This window comes from Erithacus rubecula (assembly GCF_903797595.1).
Source record: "Erithacus rubecula genome assembly, chromosome: 15".
In the NCBI taxonomy this organism is placed as follows: Eukaryota; Metazoa; Chordata; class Aves; order Passeriformes; family Muscicapidae; genus Erithacus; species Erithacus rubecula.
Window position 1 is genome coordinate 4754277 of NC_136667.1, and position 20653 is coordinate 4774929.

At 50.6% G+C, this 20653-nt stretch overlaps 1 protein-coding gene and 1 pseudogene across 3 annotated transcripts; both read right to left on the reverse strand.

The window, feature by feature from the left end:
- Nucleotides 1-852: 852 nt before the first annotated feature.
- GPR174 (G protein-coupled receptor 174) lies at nt 853-7159 on the reverse strand. Its single transcript, XM_079318624.1, has 3 exons — nt 6876-7159; nt 5452-5542; nt 853-3521 (listed from the first exon to the last, which is right to left on the reverse strand). Exon 3 carries the CDS (start codon nt 3190-3192, stop codon nt 2218-2220), a length of 975 nt encoding a protein of 324 aa, XP_079174750.1. The 5' UTR covers nt 3193-3521; nt 5452-5542; nt 6876-7159; the 3' UTR covers nt 853-2217.
- Nucleotides 7160-11797: 4638 nt separating this feature from the next.
- On the reverse strand, nt 11798-19045 carry LOC306808544 (putative P2Y purinoceptor 10 pseudogene; annotated as a pseudogene). 2 transcript variants are annotated; one of them, XR_013777959.1, is made up of 3 exons: nt 18147-18163; nt 17364-17743; nt 11798-13896 (listed from the first exon to the last, which is right to left on the reverse strand). The product of XR_013777959.1 is annotated as a putative P2Y purinoceptor 10 pseudogene (transcript). The 2 variants fall into 2 exon arrangements; XR_013777958.1 differs by having other exon boundaries at nt 17364-19045.
- Nucleotides 19046-20653: the final 1608 nt, after the last annotated feature.

Consider the following 20653-nt stretch of genomic DNA (forward strand, 5'->3'; position numbering starts at 1 on the left):
GCAGAGCTAAAGGGATAAAATAGGAATTTACTGAAAGGATCCACTTTGAGCACTGCAAGAGCCTGGCTGGGGCTACACCCAAATAAAATCCAGATGGATCCTGGTCACGAGTTTTACACTTTTATAAGTTTTGGTTCATCTACATCTTGGGGTCAATTATCCAATCACAGCCTCAGGTTATAAAAAGTCTCAGCCCCTACCTTTCCCCCTTTCCCTTGCTGTTGTTTATGATTTTTGGCTACCAATTGTCCTTAATTCCTGACTTCCCTGTCAGGAGAACTTGCTGACACCTAACATGAAGTTTCAGAGTTCCAGATTAAGCAGCAGAGATTCTGAAAAATAGAAAAGCTAAAACCCAAGGCATCATTTGCAGCATCCCCAGGGGCTTGTGAGAGCTCAGAGGCCCCAGCAGATCCCACCTGGGGCAGAGGTGCCCTGGGGAGGGCAGGGAGGTGTCCCCCAATTTCATCTTGTGTCACCAACCCCAAGCATTGCACCAGCTTCCTGTAAAAAGAGATAATTAACACTCATTTGAATGAGCCCCAGTGCTGCTGCACCCACGGGGTTTTCTGGGTGGAAAACTTCAGCTGCTTGAGGTTTCTGTGACTGAACAATTTCTGAACTTCTGACACTGCTTTATGTAACAACTCCTTCTGCTCAGGAGCTAAAAGTGATTCAGGGCCCCTCTCATGGTGGCCAGAAAGGACAGGGGTGGGCTGGATTCCTGCAGCTGGAGGAATTCTGTTATCCTGGGAAACCTGTCCTTTGACTTTTCCCCCCAAAGAAGAAGAATAAAATAATTTCAGAGAAGCATCTAAAATGTTCTGCAGGTGCTGCCACATTTGTGTGTATTGGTGATGCAGGGTGGAGAAGGAGCCAAGAATGATATTTTAAAACATTTTTAGAAATTATTATTTTATTATATACAAGAGGAAATATAAAAATAAATATTTTTTTCATCACTGTGAATTGTGCTTTGTGGTTTCCATGAATTATCAGTGCTTGCTCAGCCATCAGGCACTGGCTCAGATTCCTGTAGGGAAGAGGTGATGGAGTTTTCTTTTATTATATGAAAAAGCTTTTGAAAAGAAAAACTTCTTTTGTTCTGACACTCTCTGGGCTTCACATCATTTCCCTGCAATGTGTATGTCCCTTATATAAATTATAAAACAACATTTGCATAAATAAAAAATGATACTGTCACAGTATTTTACATTTCCAAATGTAACATTTCTAATGTTCATAGAAAAATAACATTTTACAAAAAGGTGCAAATGAAATACCAAAGTCCAGCCCAAAGTCTCTGTGGTTTGAATTTAAAGCAAATATTGTTAAAAAAACATCCACCATTAAACCTTTCTTAAAAATCTCTTGTGGCACACTTTGCTTCCAGGGAGTTCCCATTACAGCAAACTTTGGAGAGGTTTGGATCCTCTGTTGAATCCTGGGGAGTGGATGTGATGGCTGGGGGTCAGTTATCAGTGAAAGGGAAATAATTTGCCCCATTTTTTGGTGAAGAGAGGATCTGAAAGGCTTGATGGATACCTGGCTTGAATAAACATCCTCTGAGCACAACCCAAGGCATGGCTCTAACCCTTGGCTTTGCATCCACAAGTGGGAACTGATGGCAGAAAAATAGTGTGTGGAAGCTTCCCTGAGTGTGTGGTTTGGGGTGGTGGCATTTTCTGCACCCCCAAATGAGACTTCATTAATTATTGAAATGAGAAATCTTTTGGGGCCACCTTCTGCTGCTCCCTCCATGCTCAGCGTGGCTGGAACAGGCTCTGGAGAATCAGTCTCTGCTGAATTGTCCTGTGCTTCAGAAACAGAGAATATTGTGGCATCCAGCACTTTTTGGGATCCAGTTCTTCCTGCACAGCAAGACCCCAGAATCTTTTCTGTTTCTCATTTCTCACTGGCCAGGGCATAGCTGGGTGATGGCACAGGTGACAGTGGGGCATGGTGTCACCTCTGCCATGGCTCTGTGACCTCCTGCTGCCCAGTGAGGAATGGAAATGCTCCTATTTATATCCAGTGAAAATCTGCACCTGAAGTATTAAACCAACACATTTTTGGCCAGTTTTGGGTTGTTTTTTTGGAGGAAAAAAAAAAAAAAAAAAGCAGAATTTGAGTTGTTCTTCTCATTATCCCGAGGGGAAAAAATTGTGGCCAAGGCCAAATTTTGGAAGTGCTGGCAGCTGTTTGTGAAGGGCAGCTCTAGCATTCCGTGGTGTCCTCCTTGAGCACATCCCTGGAGTGCCTCCTGCCCGAGCTGAGCTGCAGATGGATGCTGTCCTGCAGCTCCTGCCTGGACAGGCGCCTCCTGAACTCGTCGGTGGTGAAGTAGTAGATGATGGGATCCACACAGGAGTTGAGGCTGGCCAGGCACAGAGCCACGGCGTGGAACAGAGAGATGGGCACGCAGCCCGCCCGGATCTGCCCCGTCTTCACAAAGAAATCCAGAGGGAAGCTGATGTGGTAAGGTGCAAAGCAGATCAGGAACACCAGGGCGCAGGTCAGGATCATCTTTAAAGCCTTCTTCTTCTCGCCCAGGTCCCGGGAAGCAGAGTGCCTCTCTTTGAGGGACAGGATTGTCTTCCAGGAGCAGTACAGGATGATGAGCAGGGGGGTCACGAACCCCACCAGCTCCCCTATGGTCATCAGCGTGATGGAGGTGGGCAGGTCCAGCTTTTTGATGGGCAGATCTGCAAAGCAGGAGTTTGTGTCCTGCTGGTGCTGCATCCTGAGGAGTGGGAAAGGCAGGCAGCCCACACAGACCACCACCCAGCCCACGATGCTGATGTAGACATCACAGACACGCCTGCAGTCACTGAATTTGAAGGGGTGCATGAGGAACAGGTACCTCCTCACGCTGATGCACACCAAGAAGTAGATGCTGGCGTACATGTTGACGTACTTCAGGTAGAAGCAGAGCATGCAGAGACCCCCTCCAAATTCCCACGTGCCTGTCAGGTAGTAAAAAATCCTCAGGGGCAAGGACAGCACCTGTGACAAGTCAGCAATGGCTAAATTGATCATGAATATCACGGCCCTTTTGGTCTCTCTCATGTAGCCATAGAAGACCCAGAGGGCCAGGGTGTTCCCAATGAGCCCAGGGATCAGGATCACCGTGTAGGTGACAGCATAGTAGGGTTTGATGTTTGTGTCACTGCAGTAGGAGCTGTTGTTCATGGCTGTTCTCCACTTCTGTCCATCATAACTCGTCCATCCCGCCTGTCCTGCAGCCAGGGTGGCTCAGCATCCAAAGGGAACCGTCCAGCCCTGGGATCTGTGGGGGAGGCTCTGCTCACCAGCTCATCCCAGGGGGTTCTGGCATGGGAGGAGTTAATTCCAGTCCTGCCCTCCTGCCCTGCTCATGCTCTGAGCTCCTGGGGTCACCTGCAGGGTGGGCACACCTGGAAAAGCATCACTGTGAGTCCAAGGGGACAATTCCTCACTGGAGCAGGGTCCCTGTCACCTTTTGGGTGGCATTTCAGCCTCTTCTCTCAGCACAGGGGTTCCTGCAGCTGGAAGACAGAAAGGTGCAGTTGGAGATGGGAGGAACAGAGCTGGAGCATCTCTCCAGCAGAAACCTGTGTGGCTTTGGTGGTGATCAGCTCTTCTGCTGCCCAGCAAGCACCATGTCCAGTGGAGGAACAGAACCACCAAGGAATAAATAGAAATTATGTTCATTTTCTGCTGCAAACCTGGGGGTGTTGCTCCTTGTGTCCCAGCACATGGTGGGTGCTGAGATGCTCTGGACCTGCCTCCCTCCCTGGGGATAGTTCACCTCCCAAAATCTCCTGAGGGGAACACTGCCCTGGCTTCTCAGGAGAGCCCTCAGAACATTCCCACCCTGCCCAGCTGCAGGGGACAGAGGAAATTCACTCCTCTGTAACCCACAAACCTTCCCCCAGTGCAGCCACTGTGTCATGGTCTGGAGGTCTCAGGTCAGTGACTTTCACCAAACCAGGGCCAACTTTTTCATTTCACTTTTAAAAATAGGATATAAACCATCCTTTGCAAATCTACCTGCATTTGGTCCAGCTTGACTTTCTCACAGCTGCTTTTCCTAAGCCTGTCCTTACCCACCATCCACATCTGGGGTTGTTGGTAATACCAGAACTGGTACTAAGGAGGCTGGAGGTGGATTTTATTTAAAATTTCAGGCCAAACAGGTGATGTTATCTTCGTGTGTCAGACACAAAAACCTCAGCCAGATCTGATAAATCTAGAGGAAATTCGGATTTCTGCCCAAACCCTCTCAGGTTTTCCTTTGGCTTCTACATGAAGAATTATCCTGCAGGTCTAAATGGGAGAAGTTTGTAGGTACCAACCCAGATGCCAAAGGCACATTTACTTAATTTAAAATGTTTTCATTTTTTAATTTAATTTTTTAAAATATAAATTTTAAAGGTACAATGACATGTGCTGCAGTTCCTGCTGTTTCTATGTTTTTTTCCAGTGCTTAGGTACAAAATGTGGACACTTATTAATGATGTTCAACACTTGCTGGTGTGATGGAACCAAAAGTTGAGGTAATTTTGGGTGGAAACAGAAAATCTGCCACAAAAGGAAGCATGTCTATTTTAGTATTTTCTCTCATTAAGGAGACTGAGCTGTCTTCCTTTCTTATAAAGAGAGAGCATCTAACTCAAGCAGTGGAGTAAAATGGCTTGTGAAACGATCCTGTTATTCAGAAGTGACAATTAATAATATTTTTATTTTAACAATTTTTCTTATCAATTTAAACTCATTTGGCAAACTTGACAAAATGCACCCCCAGCCCTTGCACATGTGCACATCTTGTTTTTCCTGCTGCCCCCAGCTCCTGCCCTCCCCCATCCCCATCACACAACAACTTTCCTGGAGCTCCATTCCCTGCTCCCAGCCTGGCCCTGGGGCAGGGAGGCACCTGCAGCACTTTCTGAATTTGGGGAGCAGCGAGGGGGCTCAGTCAGGGCACCCAGAGACACCCCCAGAGCTGGGGAGGGGCTGTAAAAACTCAGCAATGTGAGAAACGGAGCTTTGGAAATCCCAAGCAGCAACATCACAGGGTTCAGCCCCATGTGCTGTGCAAAAAACCAGCATGATGCTAAAAACATCTCCAGAAAGAGGAAATTTGGGTTTGCTTGCCCTGTGCTTGCTTCCCCCTCACTGCAAGGGGGTGGGGGAGAGACTCTCCCCAGGCACAGCCCCCCTCTTCCCCTGAGCTGCTTTTCCCCCTGATTTTTCCATGGGTACCCCCAAATTTGTGCCTAATGAGTCAGAGCAGCAGGTAAGAGTTGCAGGCAGCCTAAAATCAGCTTGTTAGAGCTGGGTACATTGTGGGTAAAGCATTTTCCATGTGCTGCTGGCCCAGCTGAGCTGGGGGGGCTCAGTCCCCTCGTGTTCAGTGTGGGAATGGGTTTTAGGGACACTTAAAACCTGTGCCAGGGGTGACAGGGGCACAGCAGCAGCACCCTGGTGGCCCCTGCTCATTTACCCTCCTGGGCTGTGCCTGGCACCTCTCTTATGCTTTTTTTTTCTTCTCCTCCACAAGCTAAAATAAAAGCAGAACATGCACAGGCGAAACATCAAATGGAAATTCAGTTTCCTGTGTGAGTGAAGGAGGGGTGAGGGTGGCTCTGTCCCTCCAAAGGGCTCTGTGGGGAGGGGAGAGCTGGCCCAGGGCTGGCCTGGGCTTCTCCCAGTGCCCACTTTGGCTCATCTGAAACACTGCTGTCCTGCTTTGGCAGGAAGGAGAATTTACAAGGAATCAGCTGAAAATAAAACTGTTAAAACCAGGAACTGAGTGTTGTGTGGGGTTGGCTTTTTGTTCTTTTAACAAATGACAGAAGAGGCTTCTCTGCCTTGAAGTCGTTTCCTGGTAGATATTTGGGATTTATCTCGTTCTACATTAGAGTAACGTTGCCCCTTGCTATGCTAACTAAATTTCAAGAATATGAAGGGGAAAAAAAAAAAAAAAAAAAAAAAAAAGCTCTGGTTTAATGCCATGTGAAATACTCTGATTTTGCCTTTTAATCCTTTGCAAAAGCTCCTGTCTTCCTTTGTTAATATTTATCCTGGTTAAAAAGGGAAAATAACTCAGAGCAGCAGTGCTGTGTGCCATCCTAATCCCCCACCCTCCTTCTCCCTTGCTGGCACACCCTGATGTCCCTGGGAGATGTTTCTGGCACCAAAGGTGTGAATTATCCCCCAAACCATCAACCCACGGCCCCCAGGGATGCACAGCCATGTCCCTGTACTGTAATACTCCTGTCCTCTTCCTCCCTGGTTCCTGCAGTCAAATCGAAATTGGAAAACCATGGAAAATCAGTGTGGTGCCACTTGAGAGGAACACTTGGGACAATTCATGAGACAAACCCAAGGAAAACGTGGAGCAGTGGGAATTGGGTCAGTTATCCCTGTGTGGGGGGATGAGGCTGTGTGGCCTCAAAGGCCCCTTACAGACAAATCCCATCCCAGGTAGGGCTGGGTTTGCAGAGGCTCAGAATCGCTGGAGTTGGGGTTAATCCTTAAATCCAGCTGCTCACTCAATGAGAGCAGAAAACACGCTTTGAAACTTCAAGGCTGGGTGTTTTATCTTCAGCCATCTCCCTCCTCTCACTCGGATGCTCAGAGCATCCCAGGAGCTCTTCAATAAATTAATTACCTCCTTACCTATAGCTGGGCTCACTCTGCATCTCCTCCCTTCTCCCTTTTTCCTCTGGGAGTTTCCAGATAAAGGTAAGGACCCCCCTGGCTGTCCCTGAGCTGTCCCATCCCCTCTCACCACTCCGCACCGAACCCACCGCACAAAACCCCAAAAGAACCCAGTGGAACCCGCCCAGCCCGACCCGAAGATAACCGGGACAGAGGAATTCCAGCCCTACCTTCGCTGTCCCGGAGGCTGTCCCGGTGTGTCTGCACAGGTCCCCAAGGCTGGTCCCTCCCTCGCTGAGCCAAGCAAAAGCGCAAGTGCCGGGGAGCGGCCGCGCCCCGGGGAGCGGGACGGGCACGGCGGGCGCGGGGTGTCCCTGCCGGGATCGCCCCTTCCCTTCCCGTTCTGAGCCCTTCAAGATGTGTCTGAGGGTGCTGCTGCTCTCAGGGTGTTCTGGTCGCTATCGCGTTCTTGGGATGTTTTAGGAGCTGTCGCGTTCTTGGGGTGTTTTGGGAGTTGTCGTTGTTTCGGGGTGTTCTGGTCTCTGTCGGGGTGTTCTGGTCCCTGTTGTTGTCTCGGGGTGTTCTGGTCTCTGTCGCGATCTCAGGGTGTTCTGGTCTGTGTCGCAGTTTCGTGATGTTTTGTTCTCTGTCACAGTTTCGTGATGTTCTGTTCTCTGTCACAGTTTCGGGGTGTTCTGGTCGCTGTCACTGTGTCGGGGTGTTCTGGTCGCTGTCGCAGTTTCGGGGTGTTCTTGTCACGTTCTCGGGGTGTTCTGATCGCTGTCACTGTCTCAGGAGGTTCTGTTCTCGGTCGCAGTTTCAGGGTGTTCTGATCGCTGTCACTGTCTCGGGGTGTTCTGGTGGCTGTCGCGGTGGCTGTCGCTGTCGCTGTCGCTGTCGCGTTGGTGTCACCCCAGGAGCTGTTCCCGCTGCCGGGGTGGGGTTGGGCCCGCTCAGCTCCTGGGGACAGGGACCCTCTGGCACAGCCCCTCTGTGACAGACACGGAGGGAACGAGAAGTTTCACCAATCCTTTTCCTTCCCTTCCCGGGTTGTGCTGCAGTCCCTGCTCTCAATGATTTGGGGCGCTTTAGGGTCCCCCCGTGGGCAGGTTTGGGCTCCCCAAAAGCAGCGAGTTCTCCGCAGTCATTTTTATCTCATTCGGGGGATTCCCGCAGCTCTCATGGAGCAAACCAGGGTGAGAGCCAAGGGCTCTTTTTTTCCAGACGTGCCACCAAGTGGTGTCACCTACGGCCACACTCCGGGCCCATGGTGGCCCCGGGCCATCGGCAGAGGGCAGAGCTGGCTGCGCTTTGTTTGAAAAGCAACACTTCCCTGCTTATCCAGCGGAGGACTCCACCTCGAGGAGCATCCACATTAATCCTTGTTAAGGGAGCAACGATTCAGTTGGTTAATTTGAAAAAAAAGTGACTTTGCTGACCATTTCCAGAGAAGCTCTGCAGAGATTTGCAGCTTTGTAATTTGCATTTATTCATTTTTCTTACACATGTTGCCAGGAGAACAGCATACATATAAATATTATATTACACCTGCTCCTTTAAAGCATCGATTTACACATATCACAATTCCAGCTGAGGGGTTTGTAGCTCTCCACACTCCTTTTTATGGTGGTTTACAGGAGATTAATTGCTCTTCCAGCCTTGCAGGGCACAGGGTTTGTCACTCTGTGGTGCCCAGCCCCCCTCTAAGGCTCTGTGGACCACATCTCCCAAAAAAAATGCAGCTGTGTGCCCATCCCAGCAGCTGATGCTCCTGCTGGTTAAAGCTCCCAGCTTTATTCTGAAGCTGCTGATGGCTTGATGTGCTTTAATTAAGGTGGGAGCCAGAACTTTCAGCACTGTGGGATCTTCTCTGCAGAGTTGTCCCTGGGTTTTGGACTGATGTTTTTGGGCTGGCAGCAGTGGGGATTGGAGTTTGTGCTCTCACTGAGCCCTCAGCAGAGGATGCTGCCTCTGCTCACCTCAGCCCTGGGGTGTTTCCCTAATTTCAGCAGGATCTGGGATGTCAAACTTTCCCAGCACCTCCCACCAGCTGCCTCTGCCATGCTCTCATTTATTTCCTCTCCCCAAAACGGTTTGATGTGACCCCCAGGGGTGCCCAGGCATTTCCCTGTGTGACCCTGGCACCTCCCTGCCTCCCACAGGGATTGAGGGGAATGGTTTGGAGGTGACTTTAATGAACAATAAAAGTGAGGCCAGTCCCAGGAATCCCCAGTCCCTTGTGGGTGAGCAGCACCTGGGCTTGGGGATGGGCTCCTTTGCTTTTCCCACTGCAGCAGGTGATGGATTCTCTGTTCCACTGCCCTTTCCACAGCAGTCAGCCTAGTTATGGGGGGCAGGGAGTGGATGTAGGGTACTAGGGGAGGTTTTGTTTCAAAAGCACCTTGCAGATCCCCCCTAAATCCTGTTTTGTTGGTGCCATGCTCTGTGTGCACTGCCACTGGCATCCATCCCATTTCCCATCACTCCAGGAGCATTCCTGGGGTGTTGGGTGGGAATTGAGGGGCAGAAAAGTGCCAATCTCAGAGTTCTGCTGTCACCAGGGAAACCCTGCCTGGACCTTCCAATCCTGCTGTAGTTGAGGCCACCAAAAATCAGGATATCTTGGAGCTGGGCACCAAATCACAAAGCAATTATTTCACAGCATAAAGTAAAATTTTAAAATTGCATTTTTCTCTTGTACTGGTTATATTTTTTTCTTTACTTCCATTTGTATCTTACTAGAATTGGAAGTTCTCAGTTTATCTAAGCTTGTGCTTCATGACCTTGCAGGAGCTCCTCAGAGTGAACCAGCTGAGGTCTTTCTGATCTGCACTGCCTGTCTTTAATAGAAATCATTCCTGGGAAGAGGTTTGCCTGTCTGCTCTCCACACAGCTGGGGCTGTCCCAGGGGAAAGGAGCGTGTCTGCATGCAGCTCCCAGCATCAGCTCACGTGGAGCCAGGGATGCAGCCGTGCTCCTGACACCAGGCTGGAGGTTAAAAACTGGATTTCCCTGCCCTGTGTGAATGCAGCAGGGAATTCTCTTTAAAAACCAAAGAATCCCTGCAAAAGGAGCAGGGCTGGGCGATGGCGTGGCAGAGTCTGCTGGGAAGGATATGCAGGGATGAGGCTTTGGCTGATCCTTGGAATGCTGAGCGCCCTCCCAGTGCTGAACACTGCAGAATTCCCAAATCCTCTCCCCTGTGCTCTGAACAGGACCCTGGAGTATGGGAGGGGTGATGGACACATCTGGGGCTGTCACACGGGGATGTCCCCACCACACCCCAAACTTGGGCTTTGCAGGGTGTTGCTGGCTGAGCACAGGAATGAAAAAATGGGATTGGGGTCTGATGAAATCATGGCTGTCTGGAAAAAGGCTCCTTGGCTTGGACAGCCACTCCCTGGCTCGGCTGGGTTTGAAGCAGCAAAATTCCCTTCCAGTGTGTTGGAGTTTGCTCAGGATTGGAGTTGTTGGTGTTTGTTCCTTTGCCAGGGACAGCACTTCCCCTCTCCAGCACGAGGTGGGTGGGTGGAGAAGCTGCTCCTTGCCAGCACTGGTGCCAAAAATTAGGAGAGGCTCCATTGTGAGGGCTCCACAGAGGCTGAGTGGTTTTCCAGAGGCAAAGTCACTTTGGGGCTGGACTGGGAGCGTGTGGTCATGGAGGGAGGATAAAGGTATTTTTAGTAAGGAGAAAAGCAGCTCCCCTCCCTCCCTGTGGGGCCCTAAAAAGTGTCGTGCAAGGGACAGATTGGGTACTCCCAAGTACTGCATAATTTTAGGGATGTGTAAGTGTAGGTTTAGATGTGATCTGGGGAAAAAATTATTCCCTGTGAGGGTGGGGAGGCCCTGGTTGTCCAGAGAAGCTGTGGCTGCCCCTGGATCCCTGGAAGTGTCCAAGGCCAGGCTGGACAGGGCTTGGAACAGTCTGGAACAGTGGAAGGTGTCCCTGCCTATACAGGGGTGGGATGAGGTTTATGGTCCCTCCCAACCCAAACCATTCCATGATGATCCTACAACAGGAGCCTGGCAGGCATTGGAAGAGCAGGAAGCACCAGTTTGTACTGGCAAAGGATGTTTCTTCAGGGATTGATTTACAGAAAACCCAGCAAGATCCTTGCTATCCAGGGTGTCCAACCCAGCAAGGGATTTTTTTTACTGTTGAGTCTCCACGTGACATCAGTGAGAGTTTTGGGTTTGCTCTTTCCTGTTCCCTGTTTGGAAGGGGCAAGCTGTGTTGCAGAAATGTCAGAAAAGCAATCTGAAAACAAACTGGCAAAATCCCAGTGGGAACTGGAACTCCTGGGAAACCTGGAGCTGGTGCTGCCTGTAAAGTTGGAGCTTTGCTGGATTTGCCAAGATTTGCTGTTGCTCAGGGGGGATTTATGACTTGTCTGTGATCATTTAGGGCCACATGAATGTCCAGCCCAGCACCTTGGGGTTGTGCCATTCCCAAAACACCCAGGAAAAGGCACAGTCCTGGTGAAGATCCTGTCCTGTCTGAGGGAGCTGCCCAGAGCCAGTCCCAGCATCGGTGAGGTTTTTTGGGTTTCCTGTTTTGCCTCCACACTCTGCTGGGTTTGGGCCATCTGAAACAGCATTTTTCCAGCCCTGAAAGCTCCATTTTTTTTTTTTTTTTAGCCCCCAAGCAAACGAGGAAAACATGGCCTTTTGTTATTTATATTTTTTTTTGTGAGAGGAGGAGGAGATTTGGGTCAGAATGAGCCCCAGGGCAGCGGCTTTTCACCTGCTCCTGGAGTTTTCTGCCTGCTCCTGGAGTTTTCTGCCTGGGTCTGGCACACTTTAAGTACCAAAACAGATTTCATCAGTTTTTCTGGATCTCCCATCTCCCCATCCAACCTCAGCACCCATTCTGTGTTTCCCAGAAATGCTGCACGGGGTGGAAATGTGCATCCAATCATGGGAAAAGCTGTTTTCTATCAATCCCTCTCTGCCTACGTTTACTTAAAAAATCCCCTGAGGGTTTTTGGGAAGGAGGAGACCTCAGAACCCCTGCACTGGCCACTCTTTGAGGCTTCTCTGAGCCCCACACTGGGGAGTTCCCCTCACGATTGTGTCACTGCTCTGAGAGCAGATGTGGGGCATAATGAGAATATTTACAAGCACTTAAAATAATACTCCTGAAGCTCAAGTACACATTGGGATCATTTTATTTCCTCAGAGTTTGAAGCTTTCAGGGTGTACTAGAGTCAGTTCTGTAAATTTTCTCAGTATCCAGTGGGGGCTGGGATGGCTTTTGATGTTCAAAGCAAAACTGAAGGTTTGGATAACATCTTCATGTGCAACAACACACGTCAGCAACACGACAAATAACACAAGACTCTGAATAACAACGCAAGAAACACCAACAGCAAGTCCCTGTTCTTGCAGCTCCCACCAGAGCTCTGTGAGTTAATGTGCCCTGGGAGGTGGCACATCTCCCTCTTTGTTTGTGGCACAGCTATCATAATTTATCATCCAAATATTGATTCTCCATGATCAGCTGAGCAGCTGCAGCTCCCAGGAGCAGGTGGATCCTTTGGCTCAGCTCTGGGTGCCTTTTCCAGCAGTGTGACCTGAGCCCAGTTTGTTCCAACCTTCCCTTATAATGCTGATGTGATAAAAGTTAATGTTCTTTGCTTGGTTATAGTCTTGCAGATTAGGCTGGATTGGACACAGGTGATGGATTTTTGTAGTGGAAAAGGGTTCAGTTTGTGTGGAGTTAATGAATTGTCCTGATGCAGAGCCCCACATGAACATCAGGGCTGAAATCCCCAGAGCTGCGCCAAGGCTGAGCTGCTCACTCACAGCCTGGGGTTCAGAAGGATACCCAAAAATGCCAAATACACGGAAACACTGAAACACCTGAAATGAGGCACCCAAACCCACTGCAGTTCATCACAGGGGAAACTTTGGCATCAACAATGACTTTTGAGGGGATGGAAGACGACAGCCCCCAGCAGCAACAACAACAGCACAACCAGCAAACCTTCGGGCACCACAACCTCCTTATGGATCAGTCCTGGGATCTGCAGCGTCCAGAGGGATTTGCAGAGCAGCGCAGCCCTCCCTGCAGCTCTGAGAACCCCTGCGCCGCTCAGGAGATGGACTCCAGCAGCAGCTCGTCGGGCGGCGCGGCGGGGATCTCCATGCTGTTGATTTGGCCGAAGAACTTGGGAAGGGACCAGAAGCTGAGGCGGGGCAGGTTCCTCCTCCTGAGGCGGAGGCCGCGGGCGCCGCTGCTGGCCGAGGCGCGGGCAGCCAGCCGTCCCCTCAGCGCCGCGCAGCCGCGGCCCAGCAGCTGCGCCTGGAACTCGGCCGTCATGAAGTAGTAGAGCACGGGGTCCAGGCAGCAGTTGAGGCTGGCCAGGCACAGGCAGACGGGGTGGAAGCGCAGCGTGCCGCGGTGCAGGCCGCAGTCCCGGATGACGTTCTCGATCACCATCATGAAGAAGGGGAAGTTGATGTGGTAGGGCGTGAAGCAGACGAAGAAGACGGCGGCGCACATGAGGACCATCCTGAGGGCCTTGCGCTTCTCGCCGGCGTCCTGCAGCGCCGTGGGGCCCTCCCGCAGCGAGTGCCACATCCGCCACGTGCACCAGGCGATGGTGCCGAACGGCACCACGAAGCCGAAGAGCTCGGCCACCGTCACCAGCGCGATGGCCGCGCCGGGGCTGAGCTGCTTCACGCCCAGGTCCGAGAAGCAGCTGTTGATGGAGCTGGACAGGGCTGGGCTCCTGACGATGATGAGGGGCAGGCAGGCCGCCCCCACCACCAGCCACACCAGCGCGCTGATGGCCACGTCGTAGCGGCGCTTCCAGCCCTTGGCGCGGAACGGGTGCAGCAGGAACAGGTACCGCTGGATGCTGATGCAGCTGAGGAAGCAGATGCTGGCGTACATGTTGAGGTACTTCAGGTAGAAGCACACCTGGCACAGGAAGCTCCCGAAGGGCCAGGTGTGGTTGATGTAGTAGTAGGTCCTCAGCGGCAGCGAGAGGACGTGGGCCAGGTCGGCCACGGCCAGGTTGATCATGAAGATGACGGCTTTGCTCTTCTTGCTGAGGAACCTGCACAGCACCCACAGGGCAGCACTGTTGGCCAGGAGCCCAGGGATGAAGATGAGGGTGTAGGTGGTGGCGTAGAGGGTGGACTGGAAGGACATCTGGGGATCTGAACAGTTCCCTGAGGACACATTGTTCTCCATCCTGGCCGGGTCTCCTCACTCATGGGATGGTCACAGCAGGGGAGGGGGTTCTGGAATGGGTAAAAAGATGCTGTAAAGCCCAAATCTCTCCATGGAACGCATGTGCTTTAGTGTGGAGACCCAGAAAGGCATTCCCAATTAGGGAAAATGAGAGGCCTCTCCCACTGCCTTCTCTTGATAACAGATCCTGAATTATCCAGCCAAAGCAACTCCTGTTCTGTTCCCTGGGTCAGCCCCTCTCCCTCAGTTTCTGGTCACTCCCACCCTGTTTCCCTGTTGGCCCTTTGCCCTAACCCACCCTTGTTCCCTGGTAATTGGTCCCTGATGCTCTCCCCACCCTGCTCATCCCATGTACTTAACCTGAACCCTCACAAGCCCCTTTGCCTTTGTTCCCTGAACCATGGACAGTGCATGGCTAAAATAAACATCTCTGTGAAACCCCTGCAAAGGCCCATCCTGCTTTCTTTACTTGCTATCACCCCAAACAACAACCAGATGCCACACTTCAGGGCAGAAGAGTCACTTGTGTGAAAGTCAATGTGTGTGGTGGGAAGGGTGACCCCACTCCAGCAATTCCAGGCATCTCCACCCTCTCCTTGCAGAGATGCTCTGTGGGATCTCATGAGATGCCCCAGTTACAGTGAATACCCTGAGCTCTGTAATATCCCTCTCTTGATTGCCAGACAGCTCCTGCAGCTCCCTGGGTTTTCCAGGATCACTTTTATTTCATCAAGTTTTCCATCACACTCTGACAAATTGGTGCTTTACATCTACAAGCACTTTCAGCAGGGCTGTAAATAAATAGGGATTTGAAACGGATTTAGGCACTGTCTTTGCAGATCCATGCAGGGATCTGATGTGAATCGGCAGCAAAGGCAATAATTAACATCCCCAGGCAGCAGAAGCCAGGGGAGAGCTGCAGACAGATCCATCAGCTCTGGCTCCAGAGTTAAGGCTGGATTTATAAGTTAATAACTGGCCAAACACACGCCAGTTGCTCTGCTGGTCCTGCTAACTCAATTCCGGCACTCCCGGCACATTGTGCAGGCATCGTGCTGGAGCAGCAGGAATTATCCCTCAGCAGCAGGAATTATCCTTCAGTAGCAGGAATTATCCTTCAGCAACTGCTCAGGACATGCAGGGAGATAAATGCAACTCCCTTCTAGTTAGAGTAGAAATTCTTCTCCTCCATTTACCCCTCCCAGCTCACCCAGGGCAGAGGGGATTTATTAGCAGGTCATGGGGAGTTCAGGTGCTCCTGCTGCTCTCTGGAGAGGTGATGGATTTTGCCATTCATGAGCAGATCCCATGGGAAAGAATCTGTTCTTTTGGGAAGAGGGGATTTGGCAGTAGCAGGATACAAACCCAGGGGCTGCAGCATGGTCTGTGACAAACAATGGGATTTTCCCTTGGAAATTAAGGGGGGGGCAGCCTGCCCTGCCCTTCCCCACCCAGAGCTGGGGCTGGCAGAGCCCTCAGCACCTCCTGCCACTGTCACCCAGCCCCTCATCAGCAGTCATTAATTAAGAAGCAGCCACAGTGCTGTTTCTCAGAGCCTGGTGTTTGTCACAGGGATAGATTTCCAAGAGTGAATCCCTCCCAGTCTCCTCTATCCTTCTCTTCCTCACCTGGGCAGCTCTTTGGTGGCATTACTACATTTTCAAATTCAGGAGGAAATCATCACTTTAGATATTTTATATTTTTATGTGTAAATAAATATCTAAAATACAGGCCTGGCCTCTCAGCTGGCTGCCCCCTACCCTCACCTCTGATGTGAGCAGGGTCAGTGCTCACACCCTGCTTTCCAAGCTGAGCCTTTCCCAATCTGCCTTCTTGCTTTTCCTTGTTTTTCCAGTGGAACTGGGGCTGCCGACTGTGCCAGAGGTTTGGGATTGCTCCACTGAGTTGGGAAAGGCAGAGGAGAGGGAACATCTGTGCTGAGGGAATACTGGCAAACAGCTCCTTGGCCCCTGCAGGATCCCTGTGCTCCTCACCTGTCCAAAAATCCACGAGGGGCTTGTGCCCTTTGCACTGAGTCTGTTTAACCCAGGGAAAGGGGTGGCAGGACTTGTCTTCACACCTCTGCAGAAAACAGAGAGGGAAAAGAGCGTGGGGAATGCAGCTGTGTCCCCCTCCTGCCACAGCTGTCCTGTGACAGAGGTGGCACCTGGTGTGAGCTCACAAAAAGGGTCACAGAGCCCCTGGTGCCCACACAGCTCAGCCCAAACCCTCCACCTCTTCCACGGGAGCCTCCCTGCTGGTTTTCTCCACGGTTTTGGCTTTCCCTGGGAGCACAGCAGTGCCTGTTCTGGTGGGAGGGCTGGGTGCCACTCCTGACCTGACACAGCTCTGGGTGAGGGCACTGTCAGGAAAGCAGCAGATCCCCACCCTGGGCTGGGGTCAGGCCAGGCTTGTTCACTACAACAATTCCTGGGAAGTTGTGAGCTTTTTATTGTTTTCCAGTTTTCCCTTTGCCCCATTTGCCTCCAGCTTCCCCTGCTTTGCTGCTGGTGTCAGGACAGAGATGCTTCCAGAGTTTTGTTCAGTGCCTTTATAAATCTTCTATAAAATATTCCTGCCATTCTTTGATTATTTTCCCATTTCATCCACACATGGATTCAAACACAGGCAGGAGCAGGGAGTGGGGTTTTTTTGCAAAGCTGAGTTTTAACCAGCTGAAATTCCAGAAGGGAGCCGAATATCAGTGCCCGAGGAGTCAGAGCACCGACTGTGGATGAAGCCCCATCATTCATTAAACATCAAATAACCCCGCAATTAATTAGGAGGCCAAGGCAGCTCTTGGAGCACCCGGGGCTGATTTTTTGAGTGTTCCTGGCGGCGAATGTGGCTGTCAGTGCTGGAAACAGCCCGGCTCCTGTGAATCAGCCCGTGCCCCACCCAGCCACACCACCGGGGTGTTCCTGCATTTACTGCTCCGCATCCATTGGCAAACTCGCCCTCATCTTTTCCATGGGCTGCTTGGGCAACCCAGACTAAAGCTGAGTTCCAGACATGGCTGGGGAGAACCCTCCGAGCCGGGGATGGGGCAGAGCTGCCTCCCTTCAGTGCTGGGATGCTGCAGGGAACAGCAGGCTTGGGGGAAAAAAAATAAATTAAAAATAATAAATCCACTTACGGCTTGAAATGAGAGCTTGGTTTAAGCAGTGGAGTTTTCTGGCGCTGGGGGTGTAAGCAATAATTCTGTTTGCTTGATCTAGGCACTAATAGGAAATGCGTAAATAACTCTGGTGGCCCGTGGCATCCTCTGTCAGTGAGGACAAAATCGAGATTTTTGGCTACAACAGCCTCTCCCCGCGTCCTCCCCCCAGGCACCGACACCCCACATGCACTCCTGGAGACAAATTTGTGACCACAGCAGAAGCTGCTAAAGGATGTTCCATCAGCTCACCCGATACCATCTCTTGAAAAACCACAAGAAACCACCAAGAAAACGATAAAGTAGCTAAAACTGCTCCAGTTTGAGTCTCCTGAAGAAAAGAGCAGCAATGCCACTCACCTTCCTGTGCCTCCCATGCTCCGGGGGGGTCATAGCCGTGCTAAGGAGCCGCCAGCGTCCTGCTTTTATTCCCCACTGATTTTCTCAGCGATCCCTGCTTTGCCTTCCACATGTTTTAGAGCTCTGGAATCCCGCCGGCATCTGCAGCCCGGTCCGGTGGCTGCAGAACAGGAAATCCTGTATTTTGTTTCTCTTCTCCACACCAAACGTGAGCTGTTAATGACGTTTAAAGCCTCTGGGAAGGCGATGACGTCCTTTGGTGCCCTGGGATGGACACCACGGGTTTCTGTCCCCGCTGGGCACGGAGGTTTGGGGATGGGATGCTGCCCTTCCCTCCGGCTGCTCCTGCTCCTCTCCACGGTCACTTTGCCTGGGCAGAGCTGTAAAATACAGAAGCAACCTCCCAATAAGGAGGAAAACCGAGAACTCTGGCAGTGTAAGTTACTGGAAGGGAGTAATTTTCCCTCATTTTCTTGGAAGCTTGGTTAGCCTCAGACTATCAAGGCTAAAGCTGGAGGGTTTGGACTTTATTCCTGAAATGACGTGATGGTTTAAGGTGGAGATTTTCCCAAAATATTCTTGTTCAAAAAACCCATAATGTGCATAACTCCCTATCTTCTTCTTCTTAATTCCTTTAGTTCCCTTCCTATATATATGCACATATAGAGTTTTTAGCTGTTTTTCTGCCTGCTGAGCATGACCTCCTTCCTGCATGGCTGAAGAAGTGGTGGAATTTCATGGTGTGTCTTCTGAGCTGCCTCTTTTCCAGCTGAGCAGTTTTACCTGATATCCAGGGTCACAGCTCACAGCCCAGGGCTTGCACAGATAATTTGGCTGTTGGCAACTTTCCCTTCCTGGAGGTAACGTAAAAATAGAAATATTCTTACACTATTTTTTGTAAATGGTTCTGTGACCTCACAAAACTCATGGGAACAGAACTGTGGCAGAGAAATGAAAGGAAGAAGATCTTACAAACTTTAGTTCTCAGCTCCTGGGCTGGGATCAGGAGTGAACCAGAGCTCTGCCACCCACTCAGCTGCCAGGTCTCCTTTGCCCAGATCAGGGAATCTGAGAGTGATTTGGATTGGGGACCTTAAAGACCCTCTGATTCCAACACTCCTGCTGTGGGCAGGGACACCTCCCACCATCCCAGGCTGTTCCAAGCCCTACCCAGCCTTGGACATTTCCAGGGATGGGGCAGCCCCAGCTTCTCTGAGCACCCTAAATCCCCATGGACTCATCTCAAAGGATCCCCCTTTTCCTCTCAAAGGATTTGGGAGGTGCAAGAGCTATTTGTCATTCCCAGTTTTCCTCCTGTGCATCTCTTCCTGGTGCTGATGCTGGGAAGAAGGAGCAGCTCTTGTGTTTGTGGAGAGTTCAGATACCACAGAAGAGAGGCTGGCACTGTGCCCTGTCCCTCTCCAGAGGGCAGAGGTTAATCCCAAAGTGAAGGGGCTGTTTTATCAGGACATCCTGCCTGGGACATCCTATTTCTGTGTCTGCAGCACTGTATCCAGCCATCCTGAGCCCTATTTTTAGGTGTTTGTTTCCAGCTGTGCTGCTGGGGAGGGAGAGATCAGTGGATTTGTGACCAAGCTGAGCCCTTCCTCTGCTCATTGGCTTTTTGGAGAGCTTCTGTAGATCACAAAATTCCTGGCCATGAAAAGCTGCGGGATTGACAAACCTCAGGCTACATCCTTCAACACACAGGGATCAACCTTTCCATTCTTCTTTCAACTTGGGCATATTTTTGTTTAGCATTTCTGTTTCTCTGGCTCATCCCCAACTCTAACGTGCCTTTCACACTTGGCAATGTTCTGCTTTCAAAGGCAGAAGACACAAAGGAACTTTTAAAATAACTTTTAAAATAACTTTTTTAATAACTGTGGGACTTTATCTAAGGGCTCCAGATAAAGGTCTCTTCTCCTGCAGCCTGGTATCCTGTGGGCAAGGGGCCAAATGCAGATGATCAGCATCTCTCCAGCGCTCAGCATTGAGAATATCTGACAGGATGCACCTGAAGGATGTATGAAAAGCAGGGGAAGGAGGAGGTTTGTTCACACAAAGCAGCTTCACCCTTGTGCAGAGACCTGGACAGGGCTGGGTGAGCCCCCATTGTCACACAGGGCTCTCTGCAGGGACAGCATTCTGGGGAGCTCTGCTTTATTTTACAGCAAATAATTGTCAATGCCTCCCTTACTTTTTGGGCTAAGCCTTTGTATAATCCACAAACACAGAATTTTGGTTAAATCACACCAGTCATCCCCAAAATCTTTTAAGTGCAATGAAGTGGTTTCATGTTTTTGAACTGTGGAGTTGTTATCCTGCATTTCCAGCATATTTTGTTTTTTTGTCTCTGGGCAGAGAGCTGGTAATTTAATTTAAGGGAAACAAGAGGTACTGCAAGATTCTGCAGCTCAGAACCTGAAGCTGCAGAAAGGCTTTAAATGTCACAGGAGTTTTTGCCAGATATGTTTGTTCTCATGCATGGGAGGGCCCTTTCAAGCAGGAGAGGAGCTCCTGGTTAGGATGGGGTAGCACTGCACAGAAACACATTTGCTTTTGCTAAAAGGTGAATGGCTCATGTTCTAAAGAAAAGGAGATGTGTTTGCCCAGGGCTGTGCCTTGGGCAGGGGCACAGTGCCAGTGCAGGTGGCTTGGAGACTTCACCACATCTCCATCCTGAGCAGCTCCCTTCAGGGTGAGATGCTCCAACCCCAGGATCCATTTTTCACACTCCTGTGGAGCTGTACCAAACCTCTTGATTTGGTTCAATTTTGCCTTTCTGTGGCATGTCTGTTAAAACAGCTTTTTTGTGTCTGCCCAAGAAAGAGGAAAAGACTTTTTCCACTCATGAATCTGAGCAGCAGGACCAGCACAAGATATAATCCAGGAGCAACATCATGAAATTATATTTCCTCTTGTCAAAATAATAAACATGTTTTTTGGTCACAGGAAATGGGGTGAATTACAGGAACCTGAGCCAGGCTTGTTGTGCCTCTGACTGAGGCAGAGCAGCCCCTGCAGCCCAGGCCCTGGGTCAGATCCAGCACCAGCCAGCTGGGAAGGCAGCTGGAACCCTCTGCTCCTCCCTGCAGTGCCTGTTTTCTCCTCTTGAGATGCACACTGAGGGTTTGGAAGGTCTCAGCTAAAAGATTTGGGTTTCATGTGTGGGTTTGTGGAGGCCAAATGAATCATGTTGGACTTTCAGAAAATCCCAAGTTTTCCCTGATCTCTCCCTGCTTTGAGCTGTTGCTCTCCAGGCTGGCTCATCCTGACTGACTTTCCCT

What these genes read in the sequence shown, in the direction of transcription:
- GPR174 (XM_079318624.1), bottom strand. Translation starts at nt 3,192, where the DNA reads ATGAACAACAGCTCCTACTGCAGTGACACAAACATCAAACCCTACTAT.